Consider the following 18,882-nt stretch of genomic DNA (forward strand, 5'->3'; position numbering starts at 1 on the left):
AGCAGGTGTATGGTCAAGCCCACTCCGTGGAGTTGCACACCCCTACCTCCCCATCCCTTTTCCTCACTGCTCCAAGATCCACGCCTCTCTGAGCCCCAAGCTCTATTGTAGGAAAGGTACCTGAGAGAGAGAGATAAGCAGCCGCTGAAAGTGCCCTGATGTGTCACTTCGAATGGCTTCCTCCAGGGTCTTTTTGAATTCTGAAAGGGAGACACAGGGAAGGTCCAGCTTGCAGCCACATGAATGAAGCTGCCCACTGTACATAGTCAACAGTGGGCAGTGGCAAAAGAAGGGCATGGGAGTCCTGGGCATGAAGAGACAGGCAGCCCACACAGCATCCTGGGACATATAGTTAGAGATCCAGGAGGGGCTATGACCTCCAGGCTGACCTGGTCTCTGGCCAGTCTTGGCCCAAACCACACTCAAGATATTTTCCCCAGCTCTCCCTTACCTTAGTCACCTGGCCTGTGTGTAAACAGCAGGCAAGGTTGGGTCCTGGATCAAAGTCCAGTGCTTGATGAGTGGCAGATGAAGAGATAAGAAGGCCAGGAGAATAGAGACCCTGGGAGAGGGTGTGGCCGAGGCCCAGAAAGCACAGGAATCAGCAGAGGGCAGAAGGCCCTGGGGGCCAGTCTGACCTGTTTTGTAGGCTCTGCTCAATTCCCTGATGTGTTCGTTGCTACGGGAGGCGAGGATCTCAATCAGGCAGGCCTCATCGGTGCCAGCCCCCTGTAGTGGCCGAGAACACAACAAGCCACAAGCTTATAATAGCTCCCTCACTGGTGCCCAGGAAAGAGAGCAGGCGCCATGCTGCTGCCCCATCCCCCAGGGCACAAGCCCCAGCAACAGAAGCCCCAAACACAGGGACACCCCCAGAGGGCTGCTGCCACCTGGGTCTGCAGCAGCTAAGCTCTCTCCACAGGCCCAGGCAAGTTCCAGAGAATGACAGCAACATGGTGATGAGCAGAGATTACAGGATCATCCCCATTCCACCCACCAGGAAACTGAGAACCAGAAAGGTATAGTGACTTGTCCAAGGCCACACAGTAAATGGTGGGTTGAGATGTGGACCCATATCTGTTTTATTCCAAGTTCAGCCTATGAATGAGATGAGAAAAACTGAGAAACTGGGTTTAACACAAGAGAGCAGACATGCGAACAAACTAGAGTCCTAGAGTGAACTGTGGAGCATCTGGAGACATCCAGGAAAAGGTAGCAACAATGAGGATGCAGAGACGACCATGTCAGGGACAGTGAGAAGGTGGAGGACAAGGTGAGCAGCCAGGCTTCTATGTTGGTTTGAATCTCGGCTCTGCCGCTTACTAGTTGTATGACCTTAGGCACGTTACTTAAGCTCTCTGTGCCTCAGGTTCCTTGTCAATAAATGGCAGTGATCCTAGCACCTACCTCACAGGGAAGTCATGCAGATTAAATGCGTTACATACGTAAAGCACTTAGAACAGTGCCTGTCACACAGGAAGCACAACAGAGGGTTAGCTATTTTTTTGATTACTGCTACCATTAGATTACTTAGGGTTTACAAAGAGCTTCCATTAGCCACCTCGCTCAGTGTTCACACGTTCCCATTTTACAGATGCTCAAGGATACATAGGTAGTTCGTGACAGCTGCCCCTGTGATTCACCAAGGGCTATAATATTTATTATCTCTCATATATAAGTGAACCTCTTATTGGTGGGAAACTGGAGCCTAGAGTGGTGGGGTGACTTGCTCAAGGCCACACAGTTGATAAGCAACAGGGACTGTATGTTGTTTCCAGCACTCCACAACCACCACCACCTCATGAAGCTGGCTGGGGGTTGGGGCTGGGCAGAGGGCTGGGGGCCACTGCTGGGGTCCCAGGCCATTGCCCTCCCCAAACGCCTCCTGACCTCCTCCCTAGAAGAAAGCACGTAGGTGTGTTTTAGTGGAGTCACAGTGTGCCCACCTATCAGGCCTCAAAGAAAAGGTGGATTCTTTTGGAGCATCTGTTCGATTCACAAGAATTTCCCCTTCTGTGGGAGCTGCCCTCTCCCCATCCGGTGGATACCTGCTGTGGGTCTTGGGAGGCATGAGACTCTCCAGAATGGTCATAATCTGCCCTTGGTCATAACCAGCTGGACTGGGGGAGATAGTGAACCCAAACTAAGCCAATCAGAATCTGCCCCCTGTTTGGAATTTGGAATGAGGGGACAGTGGTCTCTTCTGTGGCTGGATCCCTGAAAGGTAAATGGAGAGGGGTCAACAGGGATCCTCTGCCAAGCAGACATAAAAAATGCAGCAAAGAAGTAGATGAAGAATGACTTGGACACTCAAGAAGAAGCAGAGACAAGAGGCAAACCCTGCCTGGGTCCCATCCCTCTCCACACCAGGCTGCTAGTCTTTATCCCCATAACTGATTCTCCATCTTTGTTCTGCCTACACTACTCAAGAGTGTTTCTGTTATTTGCCAATAACAGAGCCCTAATGAATGAGGATGACATCACCCATGCCTCATACCCCTCTTCTTTTCACTGCACCACTAGCTTCCTCTACAACCCCAGCCTCCACTATGTTTTTAAGATGGAGAGAAACTTAGATGCTCCCTGATGCTGAATGACACCTCATCTGCCTCTTGGGGAAGTCATTGGAAGTTCCCCTTTCTGTAGCACTTAGACTCCAACCCAAAGGGGTCCAGAAGCCACAGTGACAACAGTAGCTAATGAGCAGGCTAAGATACATCACGCCATCCAGGCCTTCTCCTGGGCTGTGTCTACACATGTGAACACAAACACACACACATTACACACCTTGATGGCTTCCTTTATCTCATAAATGTCAAAGAGGATCGGGGTCTTCATCAGAGCCAAGATTGTCTTCTCAAAGTTTCCTGACAGTTCAGATTTCAGATCTTTGATCAAATCCTGATTGGATATGCAAACAAACAAAAAACCCTACTTTGAGAATCCACAGAAGGTGATTAATAGGGACAATATCCCAGATCCGAGGACCCGCAGCATCAACAGAAAAGCCAAACCCAAGGCCCCAGCCCAGACCTGCAGAATCAGAGCCTGCATTTGAACCAGATTCCAGGGGATCTAGGGCACATTAAAGTTGGAGATACTCTGGGCTAGAACACTTGCCTATTCAATATCTACTGTTTTCACCTTTCTAAGATTCAAAAGTTCAAAATACAACCACCTTGCCTTTTCCTTCAAAGCTCTTCTATCAGCTAAACTTCCTGAGGTGGTGGTGAAGAGGGCAGGGAGAGCAGCCTGGGTTCCAGGAGGAGACACACCAGGTGGGAGTGGAGAGGAAATGAATTGCCCCTGGTCTCAGTGAGTGATGGCAGACGCAGGGCTAGAACTCGGATCTCTGGGCACCTCTCATCAAACCTCAAGTATCCTATGGACTGTGAGATTTCTCCCTCAGAGCATCCTTCACCTCTAGAAGACACCATCAGCTGAGAGGCCACTGGCCAGGTGGACAGCAGGAAATACCCTAATACACCTTATGGTCCATTCCAGGAGATGGAAGCCCCCCTCCGCCAAGGAAAAGCAAGAGTGAGTAGGGCTAGCTGGAGACTATGCCTTGATTTGCGAGGGACCACTCCCCTACCCACAAAACACATATACACACAGACTCACCTTTCCATAAGCTGTCTTGAAGGACAGGAGGATCTGCTGTCGCTGCTTATTGGAACGACTCCCCAGGCAGTCAATGATGGCCTGCTCATCAGTCCCTGGAGGAAGAAGAGGTGGGAGTGGGCAGGGCCGGGGGTCGTGGGCATGCTCTGCAGCTGGAGACTTCCCTGGTCTGGGTCCTCCAATTCTCCTGGGCCTCTCAACTATACCCCCATATCCACCTTCTCTTCCACCACCCCTGGTGCCAGGCTGCCTCCACGTAGCAGCCCCAGCCCACAGAGCCATGTGTAACTACTTGGGGAATCAAAGGGCAGTTAGCATTTGAGCCACCCAGGGTCTCTCACCAAAGCCTTTCATAGCCTTCCGCAGGACCTCAGCATCTCGCAAGGGGTCAAAGGCAGAAGCATCTGTGATGGTGCCTCGGTTTCCAAACTGCTCAGACAAACAGACTTAGGTGAGATGCTGCATCCCCCAGATGTGAGATTGCCCTACCCCAGACTCTGGGAATGGCCTTTTCTCTAAAAGTTGGGGTACCAGAAGGAGCCCGCAAGCAACAGTGCAGAGGACTCTACATGGAGTTGGACTAACGTAACCATTATCTGTCCTCGTGTCCTGGTACTGAAGCTTCTGCTTGGCTCTCTTGGCTAGGAGCCCACCTCTAGCTGAGTCCTGACGCTGAAAAACCTGCCCAATGCCCAGGTCCTCCAGGGCTTGACCTGGGTTCCTGATGAAGGGGAGGCCTTGGAAACAAGGGGCACTGGCCTCTCTCAGTGCCTCACCACCATAGCACACGAGAGCACATATCAGGGTCCTTGTAACAGGGCCTGGCTAGTCCATGGAGCACCTTTGTGTGAATTAGAAAAAAGTGCTCCCTCTAGGGGAATGAAGGTGCCCGACCTTCACAATGGTACATGTAGCCCGACTACCTCTTAGACTAGCACTGGTTCCCTGGCACTGTTTTCTAAATTCTGTGACCTGTGTTCCTGCCGGACTTCCTCCTGACACCAACAGCTGCACTCCCCAGCATACCTGAATTTTCCTGCCTAAACTGTGTCCTGGTGGATTATCTTCTGTGGCTAGTACAAACTGGTTATAACACAGTTAAGGAGATAAGCTCAGAGGAAAGATAAGGCAGAAGGCAGGGAGGGAGACAGCAAGCAGGGCAGGGGTGGGAGAATGTGTGGGGGTAGAGACAGGAAGGAGAGGGGATCCTCTGTCTAAAAATAGTAGTCAAACACATACCACTAGCCTTGGGCTTGGCTGTTTGGCCACATAACCATGACAATGAATTCTAGGCTCTGCAAACATGAATTGCTCTTCAAAGTGAGCCAAGAGCAGCTCTGAAAGAACTGCCAACAATCTTCCCTACCCAAAGGAGGTTTTAAGAATCCTCTAAAACAAGCCTGGAAAGGCACATCCAAGGGACTAAAGACTAAGAGCCGTTGGGCATAAAGCCTGGAGACCAGTGGCCCAAACAGTTCTTACAAAACACAGAGCCCAGGCAGCAAATAACACAAGAGGAATGAAGGGTACCCTGGGACGTTAAGACCCAACTTGCACACAGAACATCTAATCAAACTGGGAGAAACCAGGCAGCTCCCTGAGGTCTTCAGAAATACAAACCAGGGGTGAGGAGTCTTTGAGAAAGTGACAGTCTCTTAAAACAAGAGGTTATAGCCAAAGGACTTAGCTCTCCCTTGTACCCTCCCTGGCCTTGCTGATAGAGGACGCTGAGCCACACGTCTCAGGCCTTTGGGGCCCAGGCTAGACTGAGGGTAGGGCAGGGCTGGCACTCACCTGGGCTGGGGACACAGCAGGGGTGACAGTCCCAGACCCTGAGTATCCTGGATAACTTGGCATGGGCTGCTGCTGCTGCCCAGGAGGTGGCATTGGTGGCTGTCCAGGGTAGGTCATCGGTGGCTGCCCAGGGTAGGCCCCTGGGGGCTGCTGCCCAGGGGGCGGCATGGGATGGCCTGGCACAGGAGCCCCTGGATATGGCGGATATGAAGGCATCCCGGAGGGTGGGTTTCCTCCAGGGGGTGGGTACATTCCATATGGAGGCTGCTGGGTGGAAGGGGGTTGCCCAAAACCCCCAGGGGGCACCGGAGGGTAACCACCCCCAGGGGCCCCAGGGTACAGGTTGGGCATGTTGGCTCCTCCGAATGTCCCAGACATGTTGGCTGCCTGAAAGTCCACAAAGCAGAGCCTAAGATTAATGGCCCCTGCTGAGAGAGCCACACTCTGCCATCTGCCCTTCCCTGCCTTGAGCCCTGCAGTGGGCTCTCAGGAGCCACAACCAGAGCTGGAGCAGAGTCTGAGCACCAGTGGCTTCTCAGCAAGGCCCACCTTGACACTGTTCCACATCCCTTCCACCTGTACTGCTGATCTCCTGACTTGCTCTAACACCACACCATTTAATATGGCTACTACCTGTCTCCTCCCAGTGGATAAGTACTCAAGGCTGAGACTTTCATTTGTTTTATCCACATATCCCCAGTGCCTAAAACAGATCTGAACAAATCAGACTATGCACTGATTGCACTGTTTACATAAAGCATACATTTGTTTTCAGATTACAAAATACACTATTTTAAAAGCAAATCAACAAATAAAAGTAGTATGCCTGTCCATGCTACCAGGCACCCGCTCCCAGTCCCAACCAGAATAGCCATCCATACAGACATGCACAGGCATGTGAACATGCATGTACACAGCACATGCACACACATACACATTCTCACCTCCTGATCCTATGCTGAGCTCATACAGAAGGTGCTCAATATGTATTTCATGAAGGCATCACCCCTACCCAATCCCCCAGGGCTGAAAGGGACCTGAGAGACCACGCAGCCAAGGCATTCCCCTTGCCCTCATTTTACAGGTGGGAAACGTCAAGATGCAGAGAGGGATAGCAAGCAGGTGAGAGTCCCTGATGAAAACTCTTCTGTCCTAAGATGCAGCTCAATACACTCAGCACCCACAGGTCACACACACACAGACACCTCTGATGCCATGGAAGCTAGCAGCCTCTAGCCATGCAAGTGTGGCCCCAGCGGCAGCCCCAGCAGGAGGGCTGGACTCACCAGTCCTGAGAGGTAGTCCTGGTTGAACTGCCCTGTGTAGCTGGCCACATTATCCAGCCCAATGGGAGGCATGTTGGGCGGGGGGTAGCCAGCACCTCCCCAGGCACCACCACCTGAAAGCAACACCAAGCCCTTTAGCTCCTTGTTGGCCCTCCAACAAGGAAAGGCAGAGCATCAAGCTCCCAGGGGTTCAGAAGGGGAGACTACCCAGGGAGGGCCTTGAGGATGGTGCTACAGACCATACAGAAAACACTCAGTCAAGAAAGTCTAACCCAATCCCACTGCCAGCGGAAGAGAAGAGGGAACCTTCTCCTCCTTCCGGGGAGGAAGGTGAGGTTCAGCAAACACCCCCACGACCCTCTGTGGGGTATTAAGGAGTAGGAGGCCAGGGACAGGCTCTGCTTTTAGGAGCCTAGGGGCTCACCACAGAGAGGGAGTGCAGACACAAGAACAGGACAGTGTCATTTTAGGACACTGTACTGAGCCCATGACAGTGGGGAGCTCAAGGAGCACCAAGAAACCAGAGGCAAAAGCATGGCAGGGGGCAGGTCCTGCCAAGTTGGCTGTTTGCTTTTAGGAGTCTGTAAGAGGCAGGGAGAAGTAGAATGAGAGGATGGAGGGAGATGGGGCTGAGTCACATGTCCTTGTGAGGGGACAGCAGTGAAAAGCCCCAGTTCTGAAACCAGCAAGACAGGGGTATGTGCCCCAGGGCGATGCCCTCAAACCCTCTGGTTCAGTTTCCTCAGCTGACAAGTGGGGATAATAGCTAGCATTTGCCTCAAATTGTTGTGATGAGGACTGAGAGAGCTAATGCCTGTGCAGGGCATAGCTGGGTGCCCAGTGAGTGTTCCTATGTTACAGTTGTCACTGTGACAAGCAGTATAGCAGTGAGCATCATCATGTGAGCTGCTTGCCTATGAGATGCATTCCTGTCCATGGCAGTGAAAAGGCCCAGGGACCTCGAGTTTGGCTTTTCAGCTCCAGGACTCCGGGACAGTCAGGACAGAGCCTCCTAGGAACCACCTGCCTGCTCCCTGTCTTGCTGCTCAGAGGTAGAATAGCTGTGCTGACAGAGGTGGCAGTGGTAGGACACAGATGGTACGATTCCTACTAGAGAGGGGACTGAGGCTAGTGCTGGCAAATCTGGGCCCAGGCTTGTTCAGAGGGAAATGTCCCAGCTCAACCCCCGATACACCCTGTCACAGTGGCGGAGCTGCACCTCCCCGCTCCACCTGTTCTTCACCTGTTGAATGGAAGGGCGGATCCAAATGGGCTGCAGGGCCATCAGTGCTCAGACTCAAGGACCTCAGTTCTAGGGAAAAGAATGTGCCCAGTGGTCTCATGGGGTGAGGGGTAGCACAGCTCAAGCAACCTCAGGATGACCTGGAATGGTATCTCTTCTCCCCCTTGTCCCAGGAGCCCTCATTATTTCCTTTCCTACTGTGGGGATCAAATCTCATTTCAGGAACCCAGGAGGGGAAAGGGCCAGAGAAGATGCCTTCTAAGTGTGAAGAGAAGCATTGTGGCTGGGGCCGGGATCCAATCGCCTGACCGGCTGGTGCAGCCTCACTACTATTGGCCCACAGCTTCTTGCAGCCTCAGCAGGAACATCTGACTCTTAGCAACTGCCCCCACTTCCTCCCCTCGGCAGGGAGAACCCTGCCGCTGCAAAACCATGCACCTTGAGCACAGGGTAGCAGAAGTGACAAAGGGCAATTGTCACCTAACAATGCTTCGGAGGACACCGTGCCAGAGGCTTTACCTGGCTATCTCATTAGTATCCGGGACAGCCCAGGGAGGGAGAGATCCTTGAAGCCATTTGCAAAGGAGAAAACTGAGTCTCAGAGAAGGGAAGCCATTTTCCCACTGCTATCAGCTAGTAAGGCAAGAGACCAGGTCCTGGCCTGGTTCTAGACTTCCAGAAGCAGCTTGAAACTCAGGCCTCTCCTGGCCTCAGCATCCATGCTCTTCTCCAGTCCCTCCCCAACCTGGCTGTGCTGTGGGAGCATGACAGGAGTGAGGAAATGACTGGAAAGCCCTACTCCTCCTCTACTCTCTACTGCTGGACACTAAGCAGAGAAGGCATTCCCACTCCGGCCCGCCCCAAACCCTCTTACCTGGTGCAGCTGGGGGATAGCCACCTGTGGGCGGGGGAAAGCCAGGGTAGCTCATGGTTAGATCTGAAAAGGAAGAGGAAAGCGCGCTCAGGCTTCGCCAGGAGCTCCCACCAGCCTTACTGGCGGCTTCTTTGTAGAACAGCAACACCCACAAACCGGTGCCCCTCTTGTATCAGGTGTGACCTGTGGCAACCCAATTTATCCTCTACCTGCTGGGGCCTTCAGCTAGAAATGGCAACCAAGGTGGGCTCATCTTCAGGGTCAGGCTCACGCCCACACCCCACTATAGGATTCACCACCCACCAGCTGGTGGGTTTCCTTGAAAACCCCTTTCACCCAAGCTTCATTCCCACCGCTGCTGACAAAGGATGCTGTGTTTGTGTGGAGCTGTTCTCCAACTTCAGAAGATAGCCTCATGCTCAGGGGTCCAGGTCTGTTTGGTCTTATCTTCCAGTGTCCATATCACCCTCCATCAAACAGGGGAAGCCAGAGTCCATCTCCCTGTGCCCAACCTATAGACTCCAAGCTATCCAGAGCAGCCTCCAAACTGGATCTGCCCCAAGCTACACTTTTCATTCTCCAACCTCTGGTTCACCGGGCAAGGGAACCTGGTACAGTATGGAGAATCATTACTCCTAGAAGCAAGAAGAGACCTCAGAAGGGTTCATCTGATCTAGGATCCGGAATCATGGCAAGTGAGGCAGTACCATCCCATTTCTACAGATGAACCAGCTGGAGCTCAGAAAGGGTAAGTGACCTGCAGATCACAAGTAAGGGAAGAAGAAAGGCCTGGAACCCCGGGCTCTTGCCTGCTGGTGCTGAGTGGGATACCTGCTCTAACACACTCCCTCTGTATACAAATCCTTCTGCCGTGCCCCATGCCAATTAAACTGCCCAGGACAGCCACAGATCTGCCATGACACCAGTCACTCAGAGACTGTCATGCCACCTGCCTACTCTTGCTAATCAGTGGCTGCTGCAGTTTGCAGAGCCATCCAGTGATAGGTGAGGATATGTGAGGAAACCTGTAGGCCCCCTTAACAATCATACCTGCTGGCCCCAGGTGAGCTGCTCCTCCTTGCATGCTGGGCCCCAACCCAGATTAGACCCATTGCTTCCCACACTGCACTGCACTAAAACCACCTGGAGGGCTTGTTAAACACAATAGTGGGCTCCACCTGCAGAGTCTGAGTCAGCAGATACAAAATTTGCATTTCTAACAAGTTCCCAGGTGATGCTGCTGGTCTAGGGACTCCACTTTGGGAACCACTGCTCTAAAGGCTGCTCTCCACCTACAAGATTCTAGTGGCCCTTCACAGCCACATTCGAGAACTGGGCATGTTGTTTTCAAGAAAGCTGAAGGATTTCCTTAAAGTGGCACTGGTCCCCACAGGGTAGGCCTAGTTCTCAGCCCTATGGGTGTGGTAATTCGTTTTGGTCAGTGGGTCCAGAGGTGACTATAGGCAAAGCAATATGAGGCCAGATGATGGGCAAGTAACCTTGGAGAAAGCTAGAATTGCCTACCTGCGGTGTGTGCCAAAGCCCCTTCCCCTTGCCCATTGCAGTGAGGTGGTTGAGCTCCCCAGTGGTGCTGCCCTTGTCTGACTCATCTCCCTGTGGCTGGGTGAGCCGTCAGCACAAAGCCCTCCCAGGTCCTGCCCTCAGCCTGACTCTCCTACCAGAACCCTCAGACCTCGCTGATGAAGAAAGAGCCTGGAGATTTAAAGGATGGATGGGCCAGGAACCTTCCGATGGGAGAAAGAGGCACTCCCCTGCAAAGGAACAGGGTGTGCGACAGTTGTTTTCCTACATCTGTCTCTGGAGACCACCACTGCACAGAAGCTTTGGTCACCAAAGCCCCTCCACCCACCCACTTCTTGTTTCCTCCCAGAGCAATGAGGCCAAAAGGCCTATCCACAGCCAGGTGGGGAAAAAAACAAAACCAAACAAAAGCTGGGTACCATCCTGTTCGATACACCAAAATAAATTTCAGCCAGACCAAAGATTTAAACATAAGAAGTGGTCCCAAACCGCAAAAACATAAAATTAAAGTTCTGCATAAGAAATAAATAAGGAAAACAACTTAAAAAGAAATGACAAATTTAGGAAAAATGTTTTATGATAAGAAAAAGATCAAAAACTACTAGAGAAACTTAAATGATGGGAACAGGTAATTACAGAAAAGGAAGTGAAGCTGTTTACCCTCACTAATACACTGAGAATTGCCAGTCAAAAACACAGACATCAAAATTAAAAATGACACTCTTTGACCCAGAAAGTCTACTTCTGGAAATGTTTCCCAGACACACACCTGTGTGAAATGACATACACACATGAATTTTACTGCAGCATTAGCTGTTACAACCACCACCACCCCCTACATATCCACCTGTAAGAGGCTGGTTAAATAAATAACAACAGATCCATACAATGGGTACTCTGAAGCTGTTTTCAGAATTAGCCAGCTCTACATACAGGGACAGGAAATGATCCCCATTATTAATCAAGGTGCAACACTAAGCTGACTTAAAAAAATAAAACAAACACAAACTTAGTGGGGGTGTGTGTGTGTGTGTGTGTATATATATATATATATATATATACACAGAACCACAGAATCATCCTGGAATAAACAAGAAACTGGGTAAACTGGTTGCCTAGGGAGGAGAAACCTGGGGACAGAAATGAAGCTTACTGTTTATATTTGCATTTTTTGCCACATACATGTATTGCCTGTTAAAAAACAACTTTAAAAAAGGCCCAATTCAGGTAGGGATTTCTGGGCTCACTTGAGGCCATGGCTGTCCTTCTAAGGTTTGAACAACTCACACAGGCTCATTCAGTCCAAGGCAGCGGGCTCTGGGTCTGGGGTTAGCATTGTTACATAAACATACCATGGACTCAGAAATGGAGGCACTGCTAGTATTCCCCGCCCCAGACAGGACCACAGGCCAGCCTCTGCGGCTCACAGGGCAATGGCACTGATTCCCAGTAGCGCTTCACAGAGTTCTCAGCAAGAGTCAAAATCAGTCTCCTGGTGACTCTGGTTTAGCTCTGCCCTGAGTGCCCCACAGGCCGGGACTAATCCCATGTCCAAAGAGCAGTCCTTCATCCCTGGGTCTTCCCCTCTCCCCAAGAGACCACCTCCAGTCTTCCCCTCTCCTGAAAAAAGTCTCATTTTTTTCCACCAGTTCCTGCCTGAAATAGTTTTCAGCCTGCAGCCCACTCCCTTTCTCTTTCTCTGAAAGCTATCTTCAGAACCAAAGGCCCCAGGTGTGGTCTGAAGAGTGCAGGACCAGGTGAAGGGCAGGACCATCAGCCCACTTCTCCCCATGGGTGTGGCTCCCAGCCCCTCTGGCTTGGTAACTCTTGGGTGTTCAGGACAATGAAGACCTGATGCGGATCCTTGTTAAATTTCTCCCTTAAGTTCTGCCCGTTACTCCAGCCTACTGAGATCTCCTGAGATTCTGACTGACATCAAACATCTTTGTGCGCCCTCTCAGCTTTGTTTTATATCTACCAATTTGGTAAGCGTGACATGCGTTCTTCCAAGTAACTGACACAGAAAGGGCCAACGACGGACACACCCCAGCTCGACAACAGCGGGTACAGGCACTCAACCAGCTATCTGGCCACCTAACTCCACCACGACCCAGCGCACATTTCCCCATCTTGTTCACAACAGTATAAAGAGGGCCTCCTCCAAATTAGGATTCTAACACATCTCCCATGCCCAGAGCCCTGCAGTTCATTTGCCTAATAATCCCCAGGAGAAAAGCAAATGCAGCCAAATAACCTGGGGCAACCTTGGGATGCACCATGTTGGCTCCAAGTGCCTACCCAACCCACCCACATCCTAGGGGACTTCAGACATTGCATACAACTCTTTAACTTGCAACAGCTACATTCTTCCCCCCTTTTCAGAAAATTCAGGAATCTGCTGGGCAATTAGACTTTTGGTGATGTAGTCTCTACAGAAGTCAAAATATAATGATGTACACTTGAAATTTATTATAAACCAACGTTACTTCAATTAAAAAAAAAAATCTCATCATCCAGTCTTTGGGGAACTTTGGCCTCCACTTTTTCTCAAAAGAGGCCACCATCAGGGCCTGTTGTCTTTGGCAAGCCATTCCCAGCTAGGACAGGAGCTCCAGCAGGCTCCCAGGTGCCCCTCACCTTCCCCTCACAGCCTGTCCAACCCTCACTCTCCAGGACAGAAGGGGACACAGCGAGTTTCAATCCAGCAGATCTGCTTTCTCTCTGGCCTCCATGGTATCACACACGCACCGACCAATGCCTTTCTCCTACTTCTGTCCTTTAGCAAAGAAAAAGGGTGCCTGCATGGGAATGCGTCACACTGCTAATGCGATTCTGACAGGCTGGGAGATATCCCTGTTCTATGCTGGCTCTGGTCACGGCACTGCCACGGGGACTCAATAGTGAGAGCCTCCCGCACACAGCAGGCAGCTGGCCTCCTCAGGGATTACTCCAATTCTTAGAAACTAGCCTCCAGGGAACTTCCAGCCTCTGGTCCTACCTCTCTCAGGGCACACTGCAGCAAAAATAGCACCCTTCCTCACTAGGACCATCTACCAGCAGCTGTGTACCCAATTTCATCCAGCTGTGGCCCTCTCTGGCTAAACTGGTGATTCTCAAACTTCAACCTGCAAAACAATCACCTGCTGGGCTCGTTAAGGCGAGACTGCTGGGTCCCTCCCCTACAGCCTCTGAATCAGTAGATTTGAGATAGGCCCCCAAACCTGCATTTCCAACACACTTCCAGGTGATGCTGATGCTGCCTGACTGTGGACCACACTTTGGCTAGCACTGCTTCATCATGCATGAGAATCACCTAGAGGGCGCGCTCAGAATGCTGAGGCCTGGGCTCCAACCACTCTGGGCCCTTCAACCTGGGATTAGCCCAGGAATCTGAAATTAAAACAAGCGCCCCATCCCCATACCCAGCAATTCTGATGGAACTGATTCTGTGCTCCACACTCTAGGAAACACCTTTCCCTTCAAGGTACTTGGATACTTTCTACTTATACTGTCTAGCCTTTCTTCCCAGCAGAGCGCTGAGGACAAGCACCAAAACCTGGGCATCCCAGGATCCCATCAGAACCAAGCCTCAGAATGCTGGGGGAATGCTGAAATAATACAGCAGGTACACAGCAGGCTTCTCAGGGACTGTAAAAGGGCCTGTCCCCTAAAGCTGTGTATACGTACACCAGAATACCATTACATCACAAGGGCTCCACAAGGGCACTGGCAAGAGTCCCCAAACAGAAGAATCTAGAAATGCTGTGTAGAGAAAAGAGGCAAAATCACTCAGAACAAGAAGAATCTCACTCACCCCAGCCAGCTACCCCTCTACCATAATGGAGAGCCTTGTTTCCCCACCCCAACAATGGGAGATAGAGATACAGGCTGGGCCACGCACTATGCGCATCTTCTGGTGTCCTGCCTGACTTCCAGGGGCACAGAAGAAAAAGAAGGGATGGTGAAACTGGCAGTTAGCCATTGATGATTAAGTAGTTAGTAACTAAAGTTTTTTTTTTCTTTTTTGCAATTACTATTATAGCTTTCAGTTGTTCACCCACCCATTGTTAACCATGCTGTTTAGGACACACGCTATCTGACTCCCACTAGGTTCCTATAGATAACATCTCCCTGGAGCCTGGGTCACCATGGTAACGGGTGTGTGAGCTGTTTGACAAGAATTAGAACTCCTTGTCCACTTCAGGGCGTTTGAGACCACCAACCCATCCACTGGGCCTGCACAGATGTCTAATAAGTGACCTTTTGACATCAAGAGGCTAAAACCCCCACCCCCAGATCATGCTAACAACACCATTTTGTGAACATAGGTCCTATGAAGAGGCATGAAGTTTGACTACACTTGCGCAGATCATCAATTACCTCACCTCTCCTCACCTCCAAACACCTATCTCCACATTTCAGACCATCTTGTCCCTCTACCCCATAAATATCCCTGAGTCCCCATTTCCAGGGAGGTGGATTTGAGACTTGTTCTCCCCTTTCCTCACTTGGCTGCCTTGTGATTAAACTCTCTTTCTGCTGTAATCTTATCGTCTCCGTGCTTGGCTTTCTGGGCAATGGGCAAAAACGAACCTGGTTCAGTAACAATGGGTGGCGGCAGTGCCTTGCCTTGGCACAAGGATACAGAAGTGTCCTCCCCAGAGGACCAGCACAGAGCTCAGGTGGGATGGAGCTTGCAGCAAGCTAACGCTGGGAGGAGGCAGAGGCCTGAAAGCATCATCCTGCAGCGAGAGCTCCCACCCCTTAGAGCCCGGCAGCAAACCACGCAGGCCTGGACTAGAGTGGATGCTTTCACAGGGTGACCCCTCCAGTGGCCTTCCCCAGCCTGCAGGCTGGACAATTCATTTGTGTGTTCATTTTTTAATATTAAATCCTCAATCTGTTTTTATGCAAAAATTCAGAGTTTAAATCATGCAGCTCAGACAGTCCCTGCTGATGTATTTTTTAAAATAAAAGGAAGAGAAGACAAGCCACAGACTGGGAAAAATGTTTACAAAATACACATCTGACAAAGAATTGTTATCCAAAATATCAAAAGAACTCTTAAAAACAACAGTAAGAAAACACACAACCCAATTAAAAAATGGGCAAAAGGAGGCCAGCCCCGCGGCCGAGCGGTTAAGTTCACGTGTGCTCCGCTTCAGCACACAAGGGTTTCACCGGTTCAGATCCTGGGCGTGGACAGGGCTGCTCTCAGGCCACGCTGAGGTGGCATCCCACATAGCACAACCAGAAGACCTACAACTCGAATATACAACTAGGTACTGGGGCTGGGGAGAAGAAGAAGAAGGGGGAAAAAAGAGTATATTGGCAATAGATGTTAGCTCAGGTGCCAATCTTAAAAAAAGATTTAAAATAAAAAAACAAAGGGCAAAAGACCTGAACAGATATATGAAAAGACACTCGACACTATACAACATTAGGGAATTGCAAATTAAAATAACAATGAGATACCACTACACACCTATTAGAAGGGCCAAAATCCAAACCACTGACACCACCAAATACTGGGAAAGATGTGGAGCAACAGGAACTCTCATTCACTGCTGGTGGAAATGCAAAAAGGTACATTTTGTCACTTTGGAAGACAGTCTGAAGTTTCCTACAAAATTAAACATATTCTTACCATATGATCAGCATTAGTACTCCTTGTTATTTACCCAAATGAGTTCAAAACTTATGTGCACACAAAAACCTGCACACAGATGTTTACAGAAGCTTTATTCATAATTGATAAAACTTGGAAGCAACCAAGATGTCCTTTCAGTAGGTGGATGGATAAATAAACTGTGGTACATCCAGACAATGGAATATTATTCAGTAGTAAAAGAAATGAGTGATCAAGCCATGAAAAGACTTGGAGGAAACTTAAACACATATTACTAAGTGAAAGAAACCAATCTGAAAGGCTACATCCTGTATGATTCCAACTAATATGACATTCTGGAAAAGGCAAAACTATGGAGACAGTAAGTTACCAGGAGTTAGGGAGGTGGGCGGGATGAAAGGGCAGAGCACAGAAGAAATTTTAAGGCAGTGAAGCTATTCTATATGGTACTAAAATAGTGGGCACATTAGTCAAAACCCACAGAATGTACAAGGCCAAGAGTGAACCCTAATGTAAACTATGGACTTTGAGTGATAATGATGTGTCAATATAGGTTCATCAACTGAAACAGACATACCACTGGTGGGGGATGTTGATGGTGTGGCAGGCTCTGTATGGGTGGGGGCAGGGGGTGTATGGAAATCACGTTCCACTCAGTTTGGCTGTGAACCTACAACTGCTCTAAAAAATAAATTACATTTAAAAATAAAAATAAAAGGAATACAAGCACATTGTAGAGAAATTTAAATAGAACAGAAAGGCACAAAATAAAAAGGAAAAGTCACTTTCCCCTTTAAGCCCCTACCGAAGGTCACCGCTGAGCAGTTTCTAATGTATAATTCAAAACCAAAAAAAAAAAAACCACATAAATGTATATGCATATATGTATCTATATAGTTTGCTCATATACATATGTATAACTTTTTTAAAACAAGAAAGATTTGCTTGTCGGCAAACTCTCCTCACTCCAGTACAAAACTCAGTTTGGGTGGGCTCAGGAGTAATGAATTATCTACATTCCTACCTGGTGCACCTCCTGGCACTGCTGGGGAGATGAGGAGTTAGTCAGCCCTCAGCTAGTCCAAGAAGCTCCCAGCCTCCATAACACCATCCTGGGAGTGCTGGGCACATTCCTCCCCGGGTCACTGCGCTGGACAACAGGAGGCAGCGACCCAGAGCAGGATAAAAATGGGGCCTGAGGCAATACAGAAACGTCTACTTAAGGTAGTCCAGTTCCAAGAATCTCAAATGGAAAAGGATCCCAACCAGTGACCTGAAGCCAGGCCCTCACTTCCTCAACCTCCCTACGCCATGTGCATGACAGGGGGCTTCACCCCTCAGGACTCTTCCTTCCTCTTGGATTTTAGGACTCCTGAAGGGGATACCTCTTTAGATTTTCACCCCAATCCTAGATTTACAGACACCCAAGATGCCACACTGGAAGCGATCTTGAAGATTCTCTAGCTTCCAACCACCTTGCTTTTGGACCTAAAATACATCAGGGACATGGCTTACTCAAGTCACAAATGTATAGGGAAAGGGTCCATGGTAGAACTTAGTCTGCTGAGAGCAGAGCTTGCCTGCCTTCCCCTAACAGTGCCATTGTGCAAACCTGTGACCATTTTAAACCAGGGCTAGGCTGGTTTGTTTGGTGGTCCCAGCTGGTGCTGCCATTGGTGACTTACTTTAAGACTCCTCCAAGGACAGAAGGAAGACAGTGCAGTAACTGTGCTCTGAACCAGGTCAGCCAAGACCATTCCTCATGGCAAGGAGGTTCCAGAAACCCTCAGGTACCTTGGCTCACACCAATTCCTTCTCCCCATCCTGTGGGGAGGGGACAAGAGAAGCGAGGCACAGCCCCAGCTCTGCTACATACAGTCATTCAAAGTCTTGCTCAGGCCTAACCTGACCCTCCATGTCCAGCTCAGCCTTGCGAAGCACAAACAGGAAGCATGATGTACAGTGCTTCCCGAACCGTGTTCTTGGACACCATCTTAACATTGTGCAAGTTGAGAATTTATCAGGTACCCAGTTAAAAAAAAGAGAGAGAAAGATTGGTTGTCCAAAAGCGTTGGAAAATGCTGCCTGCTACATCCCCTTCCAGGAAAGTGCCAATTCATGATAGCGTAATAAAGGTTCTGAGAAGTCCTATAACAAAAGAGCCTGCTTAACTTTATGCCCAAATTTCCAAAACTCATTAGGCAAAAATAATATTAGTTAACATTTATTGAATACTTATTATGTACTAGGCACTGTTAAGTGCTTTACATGAAATTTAACTTTACGACAACTCATTAAGACAAATACTAAGATTATGATCCCCATATTAGAGATAAGGAAACCAAGGTATGGAGACATTATGTAACCTGCCCAAGGTTACAGCTAGTAAATGACTGAGCCAGGATTCAAACCCAGAGAGCCAGGCTCCAAAGCCCAGGACTTTTAACCCCTCTGCTGTACTTCCTCACAGAGCCCGCTGGCCCCAGAAACTAGGATTTCAAAGACGGAAACTAGAAACACCTGTTTCACCACGATCCCAGGTACTTCATTAAAGGCAGCATAGGGTGTTGGGAAGAACAAACTCTGAAGCCAAACTACCAAGTTCAAATCCAGTTCTGTTCTCTACTAGGTGCGTGATCTTGGGCAGGTTACTTAACTGTTCTGGGCCTCGGTTTGCCACATCTATAAAATGCAGATACTAATAGTTTAATATCAAATATGTTCTCATTATATCATTTAACTTCTCATTATATCAGTTTCCCCAATATAAAATAGCAAAGAGGATTAGAGGGTCCCAGAGGACCCTGGGCCATTTGATAATACTCAGGATGAGAAACGTTGGGGCAGGGAGGGGGTGGGATAGGGGAGTAACAGGAGAGGTGGGGAGAGT

At 49.5% G+C, this 18,882-nt stretch overlaps 1 protein-coding gene across 3 annotated transcripts in view; it reads right to left on the reverse strand.

Moving 5' to 3' along the window:
• ANXA11 (annexin A11) overlaps positions 1 to 18,882 on the reverse strand; it is a 41,548-nt gene that overhangs the window by 8,858 nt on the left and 13,808 nt on the right. The window contains exons 2-10 of one of the 3 annotated variants that reach the window (XM_046653274.1): positions 8,822 to 8,884; positions 7,948 to 8,016; positions 6,705 to 6,817; positions 5,419 to 5,805; positions 3,966 to 4,053; positions 3,625 to 3,719; positions 2,788 to 2,901; positions 639 to 729; positions 121 to 200 (exon numbers count right to left, since the gene is read on the reverse strand). In XM_046653274.1, coding sequence (XP_046509230.1) covers positions 121 to 200; positions 639 to 729; positions 2,788 to 2,901; positions 3,625 to 3,719; positions 3,966 to 4,053; positions 5,419 to 5,805; positions 6,705 to 6,817; positions 7,948 to 8,016; positions 8,822 to 8,876 — 1,092 coding nt within the window. In that variant the 5' untranslated portion in view covers positions 8,877 to 8,884. Of the gene's footprint in view, positions 1 to 120; positions 201 to 638; positions 730 to 2,787; positions 2,902 to 3,624; positions 3,720 to 3,965; positions 4,054 to 5,418; positions 5,806 to 6,704; positions 6,818 to 7,947; positions 8,017 to 8,821; positions 8,885 to 18,882 lie in introns of those variants that run through there. The other 2 variants (XM_046653275.1, XM_046653273.1) reach the window with 2 other exon arrangements.

This window comes from Equus quagga, chromosome 2, assembly GCF_021613505.1.
Source record: "Equus quagga isolate Etosha38 chromosome 2, UCLA_HA_Equagga_1.0, whole genome shotgun sequence".
NCBI lineage: Eukaryota > Metazoa > Chordata > Mammalia > Perissodactyla > Equidae > Equus > Equus quagga.